This window comes from Vollenhovia emeryi, unplaced genomic scaffold (genome assembly GCF_000949405.1).
Source record: "Vollenhovia emeryi isolate VEMERY1.0 unplaced genomic scaffold, V.emery_V1.0 DF939133.1, whole genome shotgun sequence".
Taxonomy (NCBI): domain Eukaryota; kingdom Metazoa; phylum Arthropoda; class Insecta; order Hymenoptera; family Formicidae; genus Vollenhovia; species Vollenhovia emeryi.
The window spans coordinates 1,644,623-1,664,636 of NW_011967233.1; the positions used below are offsets into that span (position 1 = coordinate 1,644,623).

The 20,014-nt window shown below is 36.6% G+C and overlaps 5 protein-coding genes across 11 annotated transcripts; 2 read left to right on the plus strand and 3 right to left on the minus strand.

Moving 5' to 3' along the window:
• Positions 1-410: 410 nt before the first annotated feature.
• On the plus strand, positions 411-4,707 carry LOC105567907 (trifunctional enzyme subunit beta, mitochondrial). Its single transcript, XM_012023173.1, has 7 exons — positions 411-608; positions 837-1,002; positions 1,647-2,022; positions 2,486-2,660; positions 3,280-3,560; positions 3,899-4,204; positions 4,479-4,707. Exons 1-7 carry the CDS (start codon positions 554-556, stop codon positions 4,521-4,523), a joined length of 1,404 nt encoding a protein of 467 aa, XP_011878563.1. The 5' UTR covers positions 411-553; the 3' UTR covers positions 4,524-4,707.
• LOC105567906 (exosome complex component RRP41-like) lies at positions 4,629-6,327 on the minus strand. The gene is made up of 3 exons (XM_012023171.1): positions 6,053-6,327; positions 5,174-5,467; positions 4,629-5,091 (listed from the first exon to the last, which is right to left on the minus strand). Exons 1-3 carry the CDS (start codon positions 6,221-6,223, stop codon positions 4,738-4,740), a joined length of 819 nt encoding a protein of 272 aa, XP_011878561.1. The 5' UTR covers positions 6,224-6,327; the 3' UTR covers positions 4,629-4,737.
• A 158-nt stretch (positions 6,328-6,485) lies between these two features.
• Positions 6,486-9,118, plus strand: LOC105567904 (crossover junction endonuclease MUS81). Of its 7 annotated transcripts, XM_012023165.1 has the most exons (7): positions 6,802-6,831; positions 6,968-7,077; positions 7,154-7,672; positions 7,750-7,963; positions 8,054-8,266; positions 8,347-8,460; positions 8,530-9,118. In XM_012023165.1, exons 2-7 carry the CDS (start codon positions 7,073-7,075, stop codon positions 8,773-8,775), a joined length of 1,311 nt encoding a protein of 436 aa, XP_011878555.1. In that variant the 5' UTR covers positions 6,802-6,831; positions 6,968-7,072; the 3' UTR covers positions 8,776-9,118. The 7 variants fall into 7 exon arrangements, with proteins under 7 accessions (XP_011878559.1, XP_011878554.1, XP_011878558.1 ...); XM_012023169.1 differs by having other exon boundaries at positions 6,486-7,092; positions 7,184-7,672; XM_012023164.1 differs by having other exon boundaries at positions 6,486-7,077.
• A 1,179-nt stretch (positions 9,119-10,297) lies between these two features.
• LOC105567908 (odorant receptor 13a-like) lies at positions 10,298-13,436 on the minus strand. The gene is made up of 9 exons (XM_012023174.1): positions 13,177-13,436; positions 12,455-12,574; positions 12,252-12,369; positions 11,757-12,030; positions 11,511-11,633; positions 11,319-11,409; positions 10,974-11,113; positions 10,511-10,643; positions 10,298-10,423 (listed from the first exon to the last, which is right to left on the minus strand). The coding sequence occupies exons 1-9, from the start codon at positions 13,327-13,329 to the stop codon at positions 10,373-10,375; spliced, it is 1,203 nt and encodes a 400-aa protein (XP_011878564.1). The 5' UTR covers positions 13,330-13,436; the 3' UTR covers positions 10,298-10,372.
• A 1,632-nt stretch (positions 13,437-15,068) lies between these two features.
• On the minus strand, positions 15,069-19,515 carry LOC105567910. The gene is made up of 9 exons (XM_012023176.1): positions 19,338-19,515; positions 19,039-19,158; positions 17,569-17,686; positions 17,193-17,463; positions 16,852-16,974; positions 16,670-16,760; positions 16,382-16,518; positions 15,392-15,524; positions 15,069-15,300 (listed from the first exon to the last, which is right to left on the minus strand). Exons 1-9 carry the CDS (start codon positions 19,491-19,493, stop codon positions 15,250-15,252), a joined length of 1,200 nt encoding a protein of 399 aa, XP_011878566.1. The 5' UTR covers positions 19,494-19,515; the 3' UTR covers positions 15,069-15,249.
• Positions 19,516-20,014: the final 499 nt, after the last annotated feature.

Genomic DNA, 20,014 nt, shown 5'->3' on the forward strand with positions numbered 1-20,014 from the left:
CTAGAGCTACTAGATAAAGGGGAGCTGACTCGTCCGCCATCTTGGAGCCCAAACGTTTGACTTCGACAAATGCATTTCGGCACAAGATATGAATTTCTTGTTCTAAATTTATTGTTAATAAAATCCAAATTACGTTTTTGTTTTTGGAAAGCTATATTTTTAATTAATTATTAAAGCTATATTATTAATTTAATTTGTAAATAAATAAAAATATAGCTTTCCAAAAACAAAGACGTAATTTGAATTTTATTAACAATTAATTTAGCACAAGAAATTCATATCTTGTGCCGAAATGCATTTGTTAAAGTCAAACGTTTGGGCTCCAAGATGGCGGACGAGTCAGCTCCCCTTTATCTAGTAGCTCTAGCGGAGGCTTAAAGCTGGTCTCTAGTGTTACATGGTCTATGGTCATGCTGCGGATCAAAGTATCAAAGTTCAGTTTCAGTGTAGTCAAGTGTTTCGTGGTTATTCGTAGTTGCTGTCTTTCAACGTTCGTGCTGGGCGCACCATATAATCGGAAAAAAAAGGAGGTCTCATTCGTCTCTCGCACAATATGCTTCCTCTTCTGAAAAATTGCCTTGCGGCGCGACAGGGAATTGTTAATTATGGTATGGCGTAATTTTCTTTTGCAGTCAATTAAATGTTACATCTAAATTGTTAAACGCAGATTTGCCGGTACAAAGTCCACGGGAGTACCTATTAAGAAGAGTATATTTATACTCAAATTAATGTTCTCCTTCTTATAACACCTACTTGCACTGTATAGTTATGTGTCATTTACATATCGTGCACTGCCACTGTCAATATTCACAGTACTTTTTTTATTACTTTCGCAGAAGCCTTCACTCGCTATTCTGGAATTTTCATAAACAAGACTTATTCGACAAAAAGCGATGCCTCCAATAACATTGTATTCGTCGATGGAGTGCGGACTCCATTTTTGCAATCTGGTACTTACTACAAGAACCTTCTGGCTTATGATCTCGCAAGACATTCGTTGGTGTAAGTTAACCTCAATTTGATCAATCAATGTGAATAATTATAATTAGAATACAGAAGTAATTCTAAATATTTCCAAAATGCCTTTAAGATCATTCCACGTATACTGAAATTTTTCATTGCCTTTAAGGAGTTACAATACTCTAGAGCACCCAAAAAGAGCCAATCTTTGATGATGTTTTCAAGAATATAATAAACATAAATGAAAATCTGTTTAATCCTTACTATTCTCTATACATTGAAGTGTAAAAAGAATTTTTTATAAATTTTTCCTCAACAAAATGGCGGCGCCAGAGGCCAGCTCGCTTTACTTGAGTCTCTTTATCCGAGTCTCCTTCGGCGACCGACACACAGTGTATATATATTTGTCATCTTCGCCGTTACCTCCCGATTATTGAGTCACGCGACCGTCACATCGCTTTCAAAGACGAGGAACAAGGGAAAGCGATGAGTCGGGCAAATAATAAAATATCAAAACAATATCTCACGTCGGATGGTTTCCTACAAGGATTAAATAGATTTTCATCTATGTTTATTATGTTCCTGAGAAAGTCACCGAAGTTTGGCTTTTTTTCTTTGGAGTGGACTCTAGAGTGTTGTAACCGCTTAAGTGTTACTTGTAAAAGTAAAGCATTTCTTATTTATAGGAGCTTGCAGAAGAAAATTGGATTTCCCAAGGAGATAATCGATTATATTATCTACGGCACAGTGATGCAAGAAGTACGAACCTCCAATATCGGGAGAGAGGCCGCCATTGGCGCGGGATATAGCGAACATATCCCTGCACATACAGTAACAATGGCGTGTATTAGCAGTAATCAGGCTATTACTACTGGTATGGCTTTAATCGGTTATGGCGCTTACGACGCTATTGTGGCAGGTGGGGTGGAATTTATGTCGGATATTCCAATTCGGCATAGTCGACCTATGAGATCTCTGATGCTGCAAGCGAACAAGGCGAAAACTTTGCCAAATAAGCTAGGTCTCTTGGCCAGTATCAGACCACAACATTTCGTACCCGATGTAAGTTGTATATAATCTTTTTGTATTGTTTTTCTGTAAGAAAATGATATTCGTGTTTTGTGTGAGAATATTACGTTACACAGGGTGTCCCGAAATCCGTGGGTAATAAATTGCAGCACCAAAGTTGACGAAAAATTAAGTGATAAAAGTCCACACCGTCTTTTAAAATAAAGCAGTACTTTAAGTATATAAGAATTTATAATATAACCAATCATTTCTGTCCGTGTGTCGTGCCTGCGATGCTACTAGATGTCAAACGCACTCGTGATCGTCGACAAATGACAGATGAGTCTTTAATCGATTACGATTAATTATAATTTCAACTCTCATATACTTGAAATACTGCTTTGTCTAAAAACATGGAGCGCACTTTCATTAGTTAATTTTTTACAACTTCTCGTGCTGCAATATCTTATCCCCGACTTTCGGGACACCGTATGTATACATTTTTACATTTGTATAGCTACCAGCTGTGGCAGAGTTTTCAAGCGGTGAAACTATGGGACACAGCTGCGATCGTTTAGCAGCAGCGTTTGGCGTTACACGCAAAGAGCAAGACGATTACGCATTGCGTTCGCACACTTTAGCTGCGCGAGCACAGCAACAGGGATTACTGTCGGATGTAGTACCTTATAAAGGTATACGAATATTTCAATATTTAATTTATATTATTAACCGTTAACTACACTGGCCAGATCTGGAGCGGGACACAAACTTACCCTAAACACAAACGGTATCTCCATTTACGAACGCTTGTCCGCGGTGCGCGTCCTCCTATTGTGAGACGCGGACCGACGTTGAGAATACACGGAAGTGAACAACGTTGCTTATGTGAGAAATATCTTAACAAAATTACCTTTTTAAAAAGCGGTACAAAAAGCAAAGTATACGCGTAGAAAGAATAAATATATGATGAACGAAATTTCGGTAAACAAAGTACTGAAATCTACCTTCTCTACAAAAGGAATGATATAAAAAAATTGCACCAACTATCGGTGGGATACGTTTATGGGATGCCCCACCAGTGTCGGTTACGGTTAATTTATTTAGTTAAGTTTTTTCGCAATAAACTTAGAATAGAATATTTAGACACTGCCACCCTGTCACGGCTCTGAGTCCTTTAAATTCTTTGAAATTTGTGTTTAACACATATGAGCCATACTAATTTATTATTTAGTTAAGTTAATGGTTAATTTAATTCCTACGATATTGAACATTGTACACTTACACGGTTCGTTTTACATTTCTGCATTGTAGTGCCGAACGTTGATAAAGTCGTCGATAAAGACAACGGTATTCGCGTATCTACAGAAGAACAACTGGCAAAGTTGAAACCCGCGTTTGTTAAACCTTACGGAACCGTCACCGCGGCAAATGCCTCTTTCTTGACCGACGGTGCATCAGCAGCGTTGATAATGCGCGAGGACAAAGCTCTACAACTTGGTTTGAAACCCAAGGCATACTTGCGTACCTTTGTGTATGTCTCTCAAGATCCGGTGAATCAACTGCTTCTAGGACCATCGTACGCAATACCGAAGGTATGATTTCGGGCTACCTCAAAGTAAGCATAAGCTGTCGATGAGCTATTTCTCTTCGACTTACTGGGGATAATGAAAATTTTCGAGTTCGACGGCGTATCAAACCAAAGCATTAGCCAACCCAAACCTGTAGCCTGGAGGGCTGCTATACCCCTAAAGGGGTTGCCACTTCCCCTTGAGAGGTGGCGTTCGAAAAAAAAACCAGAGGTGTTCGTGGCTGGTTTTAAACTCAAAACTCTTCGTTCATTTACTAAGCAGCGCACAAATGAATAATGTATATTTTATATAATAACAAATATAATGTATAAAGTAAGATTCATACACATAATTATTTGCAGGTTCTAGATAAAGCAAAATTAACATTGAAAGATATAGGAGTGTGGGAGATACACGAAGCGTTTGCCGGACAGATATGCGCTAATTTGAAAGCAATGGATTCTGATTTCTTCGCGCAGAACTATCTAAAGAGAAGTTCAAAGATCGGAGTACCAGATCTGAACAAGTGGAACGCTTGGGGAGGATCCTTGTCGATCGGGCATCCATTTGCCGCCACCGGAGTACGGCTGGCGGCGCACACTGCTAATAGACTTATTAAAGAGGACCAACAATTTGGACTTATCTCGGCCTGTGCGGCTGGCGGACAAGTAAAATACTTAATATCGTTACATAACGCAAATAGCCACTGATCTCTTTCGCAAGGTTGTATCTCGATTTTATACAATTTTCGGCGTTTGTGCTTAATTTCGGATCCAGAACGAGCGTTCAAGCACAAAAACCAGAAATTGCGAAAAAATTGAGATACGATCTTGCGAAGAAGATCAGTCGATAGTTTTTGTCTGATCTTAATCTTCGAAATTATTAATTACTATATGAATTACCTTCTTGGATTTGTAATTTTTATCTTTTTTTTTCCCCTAGGGAGTTGGAATGATCATGGAAAGATATCCTGGTGCTGCAATCTAATCCCGTCTTCTTTCTCGAGGAATACATTTCACAAATGGAATGTTATTTAACTGAGAAATAGCGAAATATTTTTCTACAAGAGAAATTCAGAATTGTTAATTTTTTAAAGTAATTTTTTATTAGATTGTGTATATACATGATTGTTTAAGATTATTATAAGACTATTAAATTACATAAGCTCTAAGAGTCCCGAGTGAGATCATCCCCTTTTCCACTAGTCAAGCGAATTTTGTAGAAAAGAAGGCAGTAGATTCGCAGTTAAATGATGCCTCACACCACGATCCAATATGTTCTTTATATCCTGGCAACCTTTTAATGCGCGGTACTTGAGTGCTTCCAAACGTGACAAATGCAATCTCTGCCCTGCCCCATGTGCTATTACTATTAAACCACTCCCATTCGCTTCAACGTCACTGTTCGTTCCCGGCAACGCGACAACGGACAAGGTAACTCCTGGCGAACATTCCTCTACAAAGTTCGCGTCTAGTACTCCCGTCGCTAATGTCTTATCTTCATCTTCTGTTGACGGCTTGTTGACGAGAGTTACAGAACAGCCGATAGCATAATTCTATAATCAGAAATTCATTTTGTACATGACATGGCATTTGTATTTTGTGCTAAAGGTAAAATTGCCTCCTTCAGATGTCAACCTTGATCGGAATTCCAGCGTCGACTAATGCAAGCGTCGCGGCATTCACGGATGCACAATAGTCGCTACCGTCGACCTGTAGGACCTCCACAAAGACGTCGATCTGAGAGCGCGGATACAGTTCCAAGTGTATTATGGCCTCCATGGCATGGCGTAACTGCACCGATCTCTCCTGCGATTTCCAATCTCCCCTGGGTCTTCGCTTTCGTTCACCGGAAGTGAAGCTAAACACGGCCATGCTGTACTGGCAATTTACGGTAGCCTTCGTGCTGCTCCTCGACGCGCTGCTTCTTGACTAAATCACGTAACAAAGATACACAAATATTATATGGAATAGCTCGAGATAAATATTGAGGTAAACGAATATTCAGTCAATAGGAATATACTTGCACTTTGGAAAGGAGAAATATAATAATTATAGAAAGATATGGAAGAAGCAACAGATGGGAAAAGCTTGTCACATCGGTGTACTTGTCTGATGGAAATATTTTACTGAAAGTACTACAAAATTGAGGAAAAATGAAATAAAAGTTAAAAACCACTATATCTTGAAATAAATCACAGTTGTCCCTGTAAAATTGTTAAACGTAAGAAAAGTCAAAGTATACTGTTAAAACTATTATTAACAAAAACACAGAAATGTACTGAATTGTGTTACTTCTTAATTAAAAATATAATTCTGCATTGAATTTATGCAGAAATATTGATGAAGAAATAATGAAATTGAGTCTCGAGAGAAAATTTTCTATATATTTCAGCAAAATTTTACTATGTCGGTGAAACATTTCCATCAGTTCCCAAGCTCCGAAAGCTCTTTTGCATTCATAATTTATCTCAAAACCAAGTGCAATCATTGATTTGCATTTAAAAACGTTCACACCTGATGAGGACCATACACGGTGGCTAGAACCTTCGTGTTGCCATGCTCTATGTACGCACTGCCGTCGGCTTGCCCGAATACTCCCATTCGCATACGGATCTGTCTTAATTCCAACGCGCGTCTGCCGTCGACGCGCAGTCCGCCTTGATCGTCCTCTTGACCCAGCTCCATCGTACGTTTACAGATCAATCAAAATCGAATTTCACTTAACCTCTAATGTACATATAGCATAGACGCCTGCGATATTACACACTGCACCTGACATCAAGATCAACGTTCCATTTTTGTTTACGCGCGCATACACACACAGCGTAAAGGTGCATCTTCACGTGCCGCTGAAACTGATCGTACGAGAGCGACAAAAATGACCACGTGACGACTTTTTTCGCTGAACTATGGCCTAGTTCAAAGAGGATCATATAGAGTGGAAGCTGGCCGAGTACCGCGATTCGTGCCATCTGGCAGTTCGGAGACGCACTACGTGTAGTGTGTCACCGTGCAGCTTATATAGTGTTTAACATTTATGTATTCCCGAGTGTACGCGATAGCCGCGTGCGTTAGACGTCGGACCGTCATCCGCGCGAGCCGGGTTCGATTCCCGGCGAGCAAGATTTTTTTCTCGATATATTATTGAAGAGTGGGGGGATTTAGGGTGGCCTCTGAGCTGGTAGATGGCTCTGAAACTCGGCCACGCTATTTAACATTGTGCTCTTATGGCAGCTTCCACTCTATATGATCCTCTTTGGCCTAGTTTACATCGTGCATTTGGTACTGAATGGGCACGTGACTCAAATCTCTTTCTATTGATCCGAGATTTAAATTCGCATCAATGATGGATAATTTATATGAATTCAATTAATCAAGTCAATCCGTACGATAATGTTTAACATTAATATATTGCATTTCACACCTTAGAGAAACGACGTGCAGAAATGATCAACGTTGAAGCTAAATGTTCGTTCTTTGCGATCTTTGAGGTTAGGAGCCCGTGTTGTTGGTAAATAAGCAGGTGATTTATTTATGAGGTACTTATTTATGAGGTATTTATGAGGTATTTATTTAATTTACTTATAAGGTATTTATTTAATTTACTTATTGGAGTATGAAAAGAATCAAAATCGTGCCGGACAGGCCGAATCGCCTATTCGAGAGCTGGTTGGACGAATGGAGGCAGGAAGCGGTGCACCGAAATTCAGAACTACAAGGTCACTTCACGAAAGCTTTGGACTCGTTGAGACGGTATCCGCTGCCGTTGGAGTCCGGCAAGGAGTGCATAATATTGCAGCACTTCGGCACAAAGCTGTGCTCGATGCTGGATAAAAAGCTGGAGGTGCACAGGAGGCAGGAATCTAGTAAAGCGGTTGATGCTGGCCTTCCCGAGGCCGATAGTAAAGACGATCGTACAGCTACGTTGAGAAAGGAACCTGAAGAAGAATGTAAACTAGTTGAGGCACGGGAAGAGGCAACGGTGGTTAAACAGGCTAGAAATACTAAAAAGAATGCGTCGAAAAGACTGGTGGACGCAAATGAGGTTCCACCGAGAGAAGCCGACAGGCAAATTTCTTTGGAACCTGGCGTCTTTGATATCATATTATTGGTGGACACCCAAGAGACTTGTGGGTGAGTATATATATACAGCCGCGATTGATCCTGTTGAGTATAAAAAAGGCTTTTTAGCTATGTCGAATGTATTCCAGTGGAAAAACAAAGCCTCAGCACGATGCCACGCTTACGGAGTTGACGCAACTTGGTGTATCCTTTGAAGTTCGTCGTTTGAAAGTCGGTGACTTTGCGTGGATAGCCAGATGCCGAAAAACTAATGATGAATTGATTTTGCCTCACATAATAGAGAGAAAGCGAATGGATGATTTAAGTGCCAGCATCGTGGATGGAAGGTTTCACGAACAAAAGGTAATGAGATGTTATCATCTCCTGATACGTCCTTGATTTCGCCGTATTTTATTTAATTATCTGCATAGTTTTGGCTTTTCTGTATTGCAGTTTCGATTGAAGCAGTCTGGTATTGAGAATTTGATGTACATAGTTGAGAATATCGATAAGAACGCCCGATTTTCTATACCGCTCCCATCACTATATCAAGCCTCTGTTAATTGTCTGGTACAAGACGGCTTTACCGTAAAATATACAAGGAATCATAAAGATTCTATGTCGTACTTGTCATGTATAACAAAGATTTTAATTCAAATTTATAAGGTGCGTAAGAGAAGCGCCGTATAGTTGCATGCACGTGTGCTTGTTAACAGCTGTTACGATAAATGACAATTTTACTTTAGCATAAAAGACTCGTTGGATGCAAGAAAGACCGTCTCATACGAACAGATAATGTAGGTAGTACAGTACATCTGATGGAGTTCAAAGAATTCAATAAAGCATCCTCTAAACAAAGGGTATATATTAGGAAATTTCTATGTACAGCACACGAAAAATGCTTTGGTTTATCGATATGTTTTTTTCAGACGTTTAAAGTGAGTGAAATGTTTATTACTCAGTTGCTACAATTGAAAGGCATGTCTGTGGACAAAGCCACGGCGATTGTAGAACGTTATGCCTCGCCGCAAATTTTGATCACAGCCTTAGAAAATGCTGGTAAGAATGGCGAGCAATTATTAACGAACATTCAGTTTGGTGACAAAAAACGACGGCTTGGGCCTGTCATCAGTAAGGCCGTTTATCAGCTTTACACGATGAACGAGTTGAGTTGACTAATAAAAATATACAATTTATATACCTCTTACCTGATACATGTTCAACCTACTTGTCGACGATATTCCACTTTCGCATATTTTTATATATTTTTTATTGTTGTTGTCAAAACTTCATGTATTTCTAAATACTTCTGGTAGAAAAAATATCATGATTTTTGTATAAAGCTTTAAAAAAATATTGTAATAAAACTGAAACTAATTGTGCATCAAGAATTTTCAGATTTGTTTGTTTTTCAAAGATGTAAATAAAGTAATTAAGTATGAGTGGTCATGTAGTTTCTACATATCGTAACCAATGTATATCACATGTTATTTTCTATAAAAATAATTTTTTCTCGTACTATTGTAATGTTGCTTGAATAGAGCCTTTCTTGTCGATCATTTTTCAGAGTAAGAAAATTGCGGACTATATCAACTATTCTGTGTGAACGTTTGACACTCCTTTTATTCCGATGTCTTTAGTGTGTGTGAAGCTGGCATCTCATTTCGTGGAAAATCACTAATTGTTGAGAGTTCTGACTTCCTTTCTAGTAGTTCTAGAGTTCCTGATACATTAAACACATAGTACTGGCTTTTAAGACCAAAAAATTGAAAAGTGCAAACTGATTTGTAACTTCACGCTGCAAATCACTTTGTCCCCGGATGATTTCCTAATTATTTCTGCCAGGATTTTTATCGCATGAGAGTTCTACAATAGTTCTAAAGGAAGTCAGAACTCTCTACAATTAGTGATTTTTCACGAAATGAGATGCCAGCTTCACACACACATGTCTTTACTCTTCATATTTAGATTTGCTAATTCTGAATCTGAAGTCGCAATTCTAAAATTACCGACGATTGACTCAATATAACAGCTCAAAGTTAAAGTTTTAATTACTAAATTTTGTTTTCTATAAGATATTCTGTAGTCAAAAAATTATTCCCATAAACGATATGCCGAAACTAGGCTTATATGGGAGTTTTTTGAGATCACCGATTTCTAATCTGAAGTCAAAATCTTAAAATTTGAAAATCCAAGATGGTGGATTCAATGTAAAAAGTCAAAATTGCAAAAAATGTAATCAATTTATCTGGGACTCGGTACTCGGGAGTTTTTCAAGTTGCTGATTACACATGAGGTCAGATTTACCAAATTCATAATGGTGGATCTAATATGGCGCATGAAATCTGCATTTAAATTTTGTAATTCTGACACCAGAATCGTAATCAGCGACCCAAAAAACCCTTGAGTATTAAGTTTCAAAAAATCTTTTAAGGGTTCATGAGAAAGATAAATTCTTCGATATGTATAATAATAGTATATGTCGATAAATAATCAACGCACATTCATGTATAACTATATAGGCTAATAATTGTTTTAAAAAAGCGGACTTTGACATGTTCCTATGTAAATTTCTAGATATAACGCAAGATAACAGTATATCTCTGAGTAAAAGATGATGATATTTGTTATATTAAAATGTATGCGTTATATGCTAAATAACATTTATATTCTGAACTTAAAAAATTATTAAGAAAATATGTCATATATTAAATTTTTATTGCATTAAAGAGATGAATGTTATAAATACGTATTGTTATATGCACCAAAGCATCACTGGAGAGAACGAAACATAGTGAGATAAGACAGAGATGTTTTTAAAACCTTCAAGAAATAAATGATTTTCTTGGTAAACTGCAATTATAATAATAGAGTTTGAAAACACACGTAATGATAAAATTTCATACTTACCGTGGCAAAGCTTTCAATGGATAGAATTATTATTTTGCCAGCGGTGATTTTACACGGTGATGTAGTTCTATTCAAAATCAAGAGAAGAAGTTTTCGACATCTTTGTGAAGTGTAATACCAATTCGCCCTGCAGCTGTTATCGAAATAAGATAAATTAAGATTAGGCATTAATGGGAAATCTGACAAAAGTATTCATAGAGAAAAATACAAATTGTGTTCTAATTAGTCATATAAGATTAAAGATAAAGGAGTTGCAATTACATCAAATTCGAATTGTAGTCTTAATTTTTTATAACAATAGTAAATTGCATTAGCGATTATTTTTAACAATAGTAAATAGTGCACCAACAGCGTATAAAACTATATTTTTCAATTCAAAGTGTTCTTGACGGCATGAAGCATAAAGCGGAAAAAAGTTAGGAGAATTAAGTAATTAGTGGCTTGAACGATTTTGTATTCTTACATAGATTCGTATGGAAGGACACTGTAGTCTAGTAAAAATTGAGCTTGCCAGAAATGAAGAAACAGATGAATAAGTTGTGCAACATAGATAGTAACGGGCCCGGCGATATCATTTGCGCTCTTGTCTAAATTCATTAATACCTAAAATAAACATTTTCAGCTGCTTCTGCATTTTTTCGGTTCTCGCACTGGTTAATCCAAATTTCATACCGCAGTTATTGAAAGCGATTTCCAAAATTGGTATTGGTACTTATATTAATTTTTCTCCAAAGTTGCTTATTGTTATCGAAATAAAAAATATTTGTTTGCTCCGAAAATACTTGTATAAAAAAAAATTGATACATACTTGTATACCAGATAAACTGCAACCGATCATATTTAAGTTAAGATTCACCAGAAATATCTTCGTATACAAGGACTCTATGTGTTCCGCAAATCTGTAAAATAAGAACGCCAATTATAATTGATATATAAATATCGAATATCAATGGTAGAAATATGGATACGCAGATGTTATACGATGTTTCTCCATATGTACTTTATCACCAGAAGATGTCTACGCAAGCATTGCAAAGCTCTGCTATAACTGTCGTCTGTTACCTTGTCCAATGTCGCATCAAAATTGTCCTCACTATTTTTACCAATGTTCTCCAGCGTGTGTCTGTAACGTCGCCAGAAATGCCGACATTTTTGGCATAATGAGACCTCGAGATTATGTGTCATTAAAGTAATCGAGTGCAATTTTAGAAGGGCATCTCACCTTATCAAAAGATATTGTTCTTACCCAATAATGGAGAACATTCCACAAGCATGTTGAATCAGGGTGTAGTACAAAATATCGACCGCGATTGTTATGAAGGAATGAGAGATAACAGCCGCATAACAATGCACTGCTATTGGATACAAGTATTGATTGAAACTCTGGCCGTATTCCACGCGATAAGGTAATCTCGATGCAAACGGTATAGATGATTTTGTCACATTGACGGTATTGTCCGCCATCAGAGTCAGCATGATTGGTTTAAGCACAAACAGACACGCCGTAATATGCATGTAAACTGGGGAAATGATATGTGTGTGGCGACACCTTAATCACAAGCTTATAAATATATTACAAAAATTTAATTTTCTTTACAATAAATATGTTTTCTTACGATTCAATGATAAAGTTTCCTAATATTACGGGGGATATGAATGCAACAAAATGCACGCTTACGTACATATGTATATGTATTCAAAATGTTCTCGTAAGTTTCTATTGTTCTATCATTGTACATACCTGCGTAAAATGTCGCCAGATATTGTCCGTACCTCGTATGTCGTTGCAGAATAATCTTTTCTACATTTGTATTTACTGATAGCCAGTCCTTTTGTATAATGTTAAGACAAGTCTTTACCTAAATATATGCTCGCGTATTTTATGCTGTTATAACATATTTTCGTATAAAAAGAGATAACGCGACATTAAAATTCATCACTTACTTTCTCACCATTTAACATTATGATCAATATTTTAGAGCTGAATATTATAGTGATTAATATCGCTGGCATACATTCGAATACGTCATCGAGAGTTATCGAGCCGATTACTAAGTAAAGTATCTGTGTTTGAGTCAGAATAAAATTAACGCAATGGCGAAATTAGTCATTTTTAGAATTTCAAGTTACATATGTAGATATATGCGTTTCTTTATAATTTCACACGTACGAGAAAAGTTTTCGAACTTCTGGAAATCGCGCTGTGATAAATAAAGACAACCCTCAAAAGCTTTTTGAAGACATGCAACTTAAGAAAAATGATTTCGTGACTAAAATAAGTATGTTTGATTAAATGGGAACTATATGGCAAAACTACAATGTTGATGTAATGTTGACGAAAATGTATAAAATAAAAATAGCATAAAAATAATATTCAGGAAACACAATTTCTCTATAACTGTACAAACATTTCTCGTAAAATATTTACATTCTTTTGATTAAATAAAAATTTATCTGACATTTGTTTTCTCTTCTTTACTTTTTCTGTTTTCTGACTATATTAAAATTTTATATGTATAGTTAAAAAAATTTAACAGGTGTGTGCGTGCGGGTGTGATATTTGATCATAGTTTGTTAAATAATTGCGTGTCAATATGTTAGATTTTTGATTGTTTAAAGAAAGAAAACACACAAGCGGTAACTTTACAGCACAATGATGTATATACCTGAGGTATTAGAATACTAAAGCAGAATGCAAACAACGGAACGAAGCAAATACATCTGTCGCGAAGACTATGATATGGCCATAAACCTGGGATGGTTAGATATAATCTAAGAACAGCGTATCGGTTTTGGCCGACGTCTTTCTTGCCGGTCATTTTTCAGAATAAGATTGCGGACTATATCAACTATTCCATGTGTTCGACAAACTGCAGGAAATTACTTATCGATTCTTTTCATTCCCTATTCGGCAATAGCATCGTAATTGCGCTGAAGAATAAGCGATCGAATATTTGCTCGTGTTTCAATCCTTTCCTTTCTACATTTTTAAAGCTGTTTTGTTATCGCTTCTCTCTAAGGAAACATCAAACACTTTTGTTTACTTTCTTATTCTGTATTAGTACGTACGTTTTTTTCCGAACCAGTCTCAAATGTGATCCCCACTAAACACTTTCGTTTTATCTCATTTCGGACATGATTGAACTTGATGTGGTTTTTGAACGATTGAAAAAAAAATTACACCAGCGATGAACAATGTGCTGTTACGTCTTTGTAATTTAACATAGCTTAATTTCTACATACTTCGAAATTTATAGGATCTTAGATTTAAAGAAAAGTGCCAAGATTTTAAATTATTTAGTTTTAATTTTTAATGGCAAAGTTACGTCCACAGTAGATTCCACGATTTTCTTTTTCATGATAATTTAACAGAATTTGACAGAAATTTAGTGTAATATTAAAATAATTTTAAAATAAACGAGCGAGTATAGTGTTCTAGCATGTTCAAGCGAAAGTATGAAAATTCGAAGAAACCATTCGTAACACGAAAAAAAACAGTTACAACGTGACGAGTTAACATTCTGATACGTACTGCCACATCTCAAGAACTTTTAAATGTTAGTAAAAATTGTTTTTGTGATTCCGAAAATATCGTTATATATCGCTATGTACAGTCAGTGACACAAGAACGTATTAGCTTTTGTCCTGGAAAAGAAAAGATTTTTGAAAAATAAATATATAACTTTTAAATATATTATACATATACGCTTCAATACGTTTATCTAAGATATTGTTTGGTCTACTCAGTTGTTGATTACGACTTAGTAACGTCAAAGTATATTTTCTGCCAAAGTTTCGGGAAGAGACTTCCAAATTTAACGTAATTGATACGACAATTGTTTCAAAGTAAAGACACGCTTTTCCCGCATTTCCATCTTCATTGTGGCCTGCACATCTTCAATCGATTAATATCAGAAGATTGTGAGAGACTGTGAGAATTCTATCGTAGTAATGTCATTTTTACGCTTTCACGCCGTGCATGTACGGCTTAGTTTCGGGTCTTTCTTGGAGCTATTGGAGAATTGTCTTCTTGGAGTATCCATAAGCTAGTATCGGTGCCAAAGCATCTTCTAGCAGATGTCAATAAACCTCTTTAATAAATTTTTATTTTCTCTGCATTGAGATTAGTTTTAGATGTTTAGTCGTTTATAGATACCGACAACTGCAAATAATTGTTTAATTTTAATGGTAGTAAATTTTTCTCACAATAGTGTTCAATCAATACTGTAAGCCACAAAAAATTTCCAAGTTAATTACAAAAATATTTCCGTATGCCTCGATGGTCGAATTGGTTGAGACGCCCGCCTAGCGAGAGGAAGGTCCAGATTCAAACCCTGGCTGAGGTGATATTTTTTTGCAATAAATTTAGAATGAAATTTTTAGACACTAACACCCTGTCACGGCTCTTAGTCCTTTATTCCTTTAATTTTGTGTTTATCACATTTGAGCCGTACGAATTTTATTAATTTGTTAATTACAAAAATTTCTTTTCGGCGATTATTGTAAAAAGAATCGAACGATGGTTTCTTTCTAATGTAGGTACTATTATATAATATAACATTTGCAATTAAAATAAAAGTTATAAGAGATTTATTAGAACATAATTTTTTATCGTATATTTTTGGTATCTTTGAAGTAACTCAGATCGCTTACTCGCTGAAGTTATAGCAATCCGCCAGTAAATATAGGAATATTATGATTTTGTTAAAAAGCCAAATGGCAGAGATGTATCGAAGTCATTAATTGAAGGAACGCAGCATCGTGAAATAAGACATCATTGTTTTTAGAACCTTAGAGAGAGGGGGACGAAATTAAAATTTCTTTTTTAAACACAAAAAAATTATGGAGATACAACCGTGAATAGTAGTGCAATTTGCTTACTGTGCCAAAGCTTTGAATAGTCAGAGGCACGACCTTGCCAGCAGTTATTTTGCATGGTAGCACGCTTCTATTCATGATTAAGAAAAGAAGTTTTCGACATCTCCCCGAAGTATAATACCAATTTGATCTGCAACTATAATTCGGAGCAAGATTATCCACGTGTCGTTTTAAATTAGAACAAAATTTATGATAAAGCCAACAAACGTTCATCGTTATTGTACGTCAGCAAAAAACGAACAGATTCGAAATCTCACGTCATGTTCGGAAGAATTACGACAATACGAGGGATATCCGGAAAGTAAGGTTACATTTTTTTTTAATTTAAAAAGGCATATATTTTAACGAAACTTACAGGTGTTGTTAATGTAGTTGTGCACTATTTTTCAACATAGTCGCCTTCAACTTCAATACATTTTGTCAGCTGTGGGACGAGTTTTTTTATGCCAGCATCATAAAACTTTCGCGCCAACTTCAAATCGCTAACGATTTCATGAACAACATTACGTGAAACTTCAAGACACATTTCATGGAGATCGTCAATTGTCGAACGGCGATCGGAAAGGTGTTCTTCAATTTTGTACACAATTTCATCGGACACAACAGACGGACGTTCACCTCTCTCTTCATCGTGAACGTCCGTCCTTCCATCGTTGAAATTCCTTGAAATTGTGCACTTGAAGAACACCTTCTTTCCGATCGCCGTTCGACAATCGACGATCTCCAGGAAAAGTGTCCTGAAATTTCACGTACTGTTCATGAAATTGTTGGTGATATGAAGTTGGCGCGAGCGTTTCATGATATTGGCGTAAAAAAATTCGTTCCACGGCCGACAAAATGTATTGAAGTTGAAGGCGACGGTTGAAAAATAATGCACAACTATATTTTAACAACACCTGTAAGTTTCGTTAAAATATATGCATTTTTTAATTTTTTAAAAATGTAACCTTACTTTCCGGATATCCCTTCTACATTAAGAAGTTACATTCTTACATTGATTCGTAAGGAAGGATGCTGTAATCTGAAAGAAATTGAGCAGGCCAAAACTGCAGGAAGAGATGAATGAGTTGCGCAATATAGATAGCAAAAGGTTCCACGATATCCTTTGCGTCATTCAAGTTCAGGACCACCTGAAATATTTGTTTAATAATTTTCCAAAATTCCAAAGACTTTCGCGAGGTATGAATTATTTTGATCAAAGCTCGACTGTTCTTCAGCTGCCGAATTCTCTTTATTGAAAATTTTTATTACAAAGTGCAGCATAAAAACACATTCACATACCTGTATGCCGATCATACTGCCACCGATCATGTTCAAGCAAACGCTGACTAGGAATATATTTGTAAACGTAGACTCGATCAGTTCTGCAAATCTGCGAAGTCACGAAAAACTGAACGCAATTAAAGACAACACGAAGATTTATTGCAAGTCATGTCTCCTCACATAGAGTTATTGACACGCACTGTATCACATGCAGGTGCCTGCGTAGGCAGTCCAAAGCTCTGTTGTAATTGTCATCTTTTACCTTGTCAGGTTTCAGATCGAAATTGCTGTCGCTGTCTTTGCCAATGTGTTCCAGTGTGTGTCTGGAAATCCGCTCAAATGATAATGCTCCTGGCGAGATCGAAACCAGCCGCTTTTTCATTCGGGCTGGACTCGAAGAGAGGGGTTGGGATAGAAGACGAGATATTAAAATGTATTCGCAGGTTAAAGGTAAATGTGGTATACTCTTCAACCTTCGCGTTCGCGCTTCTTATTTCACGTCTTGATTTATAACTGTCAATCTTGAACGTAATACCCTTACCCAACAATTGCGAACATTCCGCACGCATGCCGAATTAAAGCGATGTAGCAAGAGTCAACTGCGATCGTGATGCTGATGTGGGAGAATACGGCTAGGTAACAATGTACCGCCATCGGATACAAGTACTGGTCCAACTTTTCTCCGTATTCCACGCGGAGGGGTAGTTTTGATTCTGCCACCAGGGAGGACACTGTCGCGTCTGAGGTATCCTCCAACAACATCACCACGAGCGACTTCGTTATGAGGAGGACTCCTACGCATTGCATGAAGACTGGAAATTGACATATGCGTTACACCGAGCGACCGCTGAAAGCCTCGGCTGAAGTTTGAAGAACATGTGTAATATCTTCGGACGAGATGTTTCCGACGTACGTACCTCCGTATGTCAGCGTGATGTATCGTCCGTATGCCGTGTGCCGTCGTAAAATGTCCCTTTCTGTATCCGTAGTCAATGACAACCAGTCGTCCTCCATCGTCTTAAGACAGGTCTTCAACTATAAGGCACACGTATTTTTCTTTTGGTGATCTTTATCCCAGAATTACCACTGCAGTTTAAGTGTATTCATATAAAAAGAAAACGAGGAAACTACACTTGCTATACACAGGGTGTTTCGGTAAAGGCTGGCAATTTCTCGTGGACTTGTAGAGTAGGTAAAACTGGGCGTTTTCCAGCAAGAACACAGTGTAACACAGTGAATCGTTTCATTCTTGTTTAACATTGGCAAACAACAAGGATGTAATGATTCACAGTGTTACACTGTGTCGCATTGTGTCCTTGCTGGAAAACGCCCCAAGACTCCACAAGTCCCTATAAAGTTTTTCTCATAGCGCTTCTTTACCGAAATATTTTTGTCTTTAAAATTAAAATTTCTAAAATAATATTCTTAAATAACTTGTATCCTATTGTTCAGATCTTAATAAGTTGTAATAATTATTTTTATATTTCGTAAAGGATCTTTAAAACAATTAAAACTTATACTTTCGGCTATATCTAAGGTATAAGTTTTAATAATTATTATAAGTTACATTACAGTTAAATAATAATAATGATAAATTACATAATAGCTAAATAATAATTATTATAACTTTTAACATAATTGATTTGATTTAAATAAATTTAAAAATTAAACGAAAGTAAATAAAAATTTATTTAAATGAGTTGTTGGATCATTTTTGCCTACACTACAAGTCCACTAGAGATTGCCAGCCTTCACCGGCCAGCCTGTATAATTATTGGGTTGATGCATAAGTTCGTCCCGCTTTCAAACCAAAAATTTCCTATCTATTATATTTTGTCGATATACATTTAATCAGTGATATCGACAATCTCACGAGTTGTTTTACGACGATCGGTTTCAATCAAAGCCAAAATTTCGTGACTGTCAATTTCAGAAGGTCGTCCAGAACGTTTCTCATCCGTGAGATTAAAATTTCCATTACGGAATCGTCGAAACCGTTTACGAACGGTGGGATCATCAATTCTCTTCTCCGTAGACAGAACATATTTTTCTTTTGGTCCGAACAGCAATTTTGCCTTTTCGGAAATAAAAAAGCATAATATGCCGACTCACAAGCATCAATCGACGACAACTTTGACAGTAAAGTTTCCGTTCAATTGCTACTTTTAATTGTTTAATACGTCATATGAGTGTGAAGTTGATAGCAGACCGAATTCGTATATAAAGTGCGCGAATGTTTAAAAACGGGACGAACTTATGCATCAACCCAATATATGGAGTATTGTTGAAAGAATCACTCATCCTATTTCCACCAAAGAATTTTCGATTAAAATTTCTGTTGTGCACTTTTTGTCGCATCATTGAACTCGTCTGCATTTATCACGTACTTTCCTGTTGTTTATCATCAACCACCCTATTTTAAAGCTGAATATTATGGTGATCCACATCGACGGAGTGCATGAGAACACATCGTCGAGATCCGCCGCGGCGATTAGAAGATACAGTAACTACGTCAGTATTACAGAATATATCATATTTTAATATACATACATGTATAATAGTATATAGAAAATATATTATGCAATAAATGTACAAGATAACACAAAGTATACATTAATATATCCGGATTCTTAGTATGCAACAGGAAAAAAAGATAGGCGGCTTGACACAATTTGTGGCCACGTACTTGAGGCACAAGGATAGTGATAGAAAACGCGAACATTGGCACAAAAAGCAAACACCTGTCGCGAAATGTATGATAGGGCCAGATCCCAATCAAGCTCATATACGCTCTAGGAATTGTATAAAAATGACTTTGCCAAATGTTCTTTCGTCCGTCCATTTTCAGGAACAACTAAGACCACGAACTATCAACGATTCCTTGCGAATACTTGTCACCTCGGTAAGCTGCCGAGAACAGCTATTATCTATTCCTTGTGTGGTAGCGTTGCACGGCTGTAATTACGACATTACGGAATTATTTCCCGCGGCGTACAATTATATTACCCCTCACAGTTGCTACTATATAATCGTACCTTTCGATCGCTTTTACGAAGAGTGATATCTATAACTATATCTCACTGCCATGTTTGGAATCAACAACGCTCTTACCATTCATTGAATAATACTGATGATAAGTTGAGTTATTAACTTGTCAAGTATACGAGAATTTTGCTCTTAAGTTCGATTATTTGCGAAAAGAATTATGCAACATATCGCTTCTAAATTCGCAATTTTATAGTGCGGGGAAGAAAAGGTTCGAGATTTGTTGACATAAAACCTTGTATTTTTGGTATTTCTGACAGTTAAAATAATTCGAGGCAATCGTCGCGTAAAAATGTCATGATGATCTACATATAGATA

What these genes read in the sequence shown, in the direction of transcription:
- LOC105567906 (XM_012023171.1), bottom strand. Translation starts at nt 6,223, where the DNA reads ATGGAGCTGGGTCAAGAGGACGATCAAGGCGGACTGCGCGTCGACGGC. An exon ending in CCGTGTATGGTCCTCATCAG is followed by an intron (nt 5,468 to 6,052) that starts GTGTGAACGTTT and finishes TACGTGATTTAG; the next exon opens with TCAAGAAGCAGCGCGTCGAG. An exon ending in ACGCTGGAATTCCGATCAAG is followed by an intron (nt 5,092 to 5,173) that starts GTTGACATCTGA and finishes TTCTGATTATAG; the next exon opens with AATTATGCTATCGGCTGTTC.
- LOC105567904 (XM_012023164.1), top strand. An exon ending in GAAGGTTTCACGAACAAAAG is followed by an intron (nt 7,964 to 8,053) that starts GTAATGAGATGT and finishes TCTGTATTGCAG; the next exon opens with TTTCGATTGAAGCAGTCTGG. An exon ending in AAGCATCCTCTAAACAAAGG is followed by an intron (nt 8,461 to 8,529) that starts GTATATATTAGG and finishes TGTTTTTTTCAG; the next exon opens with ACGTTTAAAGTGAGTGAAAT.
- LOC105567907 (XM_012023173.1), top strand. Translation starts at nt 554, where the DNA reads ATGCTTCCTCTTCTGAAAAATTGCCTTGCGGCGCGACAGGGAATTGTT. An exon ending in ACAGGGAATTGTTAATTATG is followed by an intron (nt 609 to 836) that starts GTATGGCGTAAT and finishes TTACTTTCGCAG; the next exon opens with AAGCCTTCACTCGCTATTCT. An exon ending in GGATGTAGTACCTTATAAAG is followed by an intron (nt 2,661 to 3,279) that starts GTATACGAATAT and finishes TCTGCATTGTAG; the next exon opens with TGCCGAACGTTGATAAAGTC.
- LOC105567908 (XM_012023174.1), bottom strand. Translation starts at nt 13,329, where the DNA reads ATGACCGGCAAGAAAGACGTCGGCCAAAACCGATACGCTGTTCTTAGA. An exon ending in GGAATGTTCTCCATTATTGG is followed by an intron (nt 11,634 to 11,756) that starts GTAAGAACAATA and finishes GCGACGTTACAG; the next exon opens with ACACACGCTGGAGAACATTG. An exon ending in CCATTGAAAGCTTTGCCACG is followed by an intron (nt 10,424 to 10,510) that starts GTAAGTATGAAA and finishes TATTTCTTGAAG; the next exon opens with GTTTTAAAAACATCTCTGTC.
- LOC105567910 (XM_012023176.1), bottom strand. Translation starts at nt 19,493, where the DNA reads ATGGACGGACGAAAGAACATTTGGCAAAGTCATTTTTATACAATTCCT. An exon ending in CATCACGCTGACATACGGAG is followed by an intron (nt 17,464 to 17,568) that starts GTACGTACGTCG and finishes GTCAATTTCCAG; the next exon opens with TCTTCATGCAATGCGTAGGA. An exon ending in GGAATGTTCGCAATTGTTGG is followed by an intron (nt 16,975 to 17,192) that starts GTAAGGGTATTA and finishes GCGGATTTCCAG; the next exon opens with ACACACACTGGAACACATTG.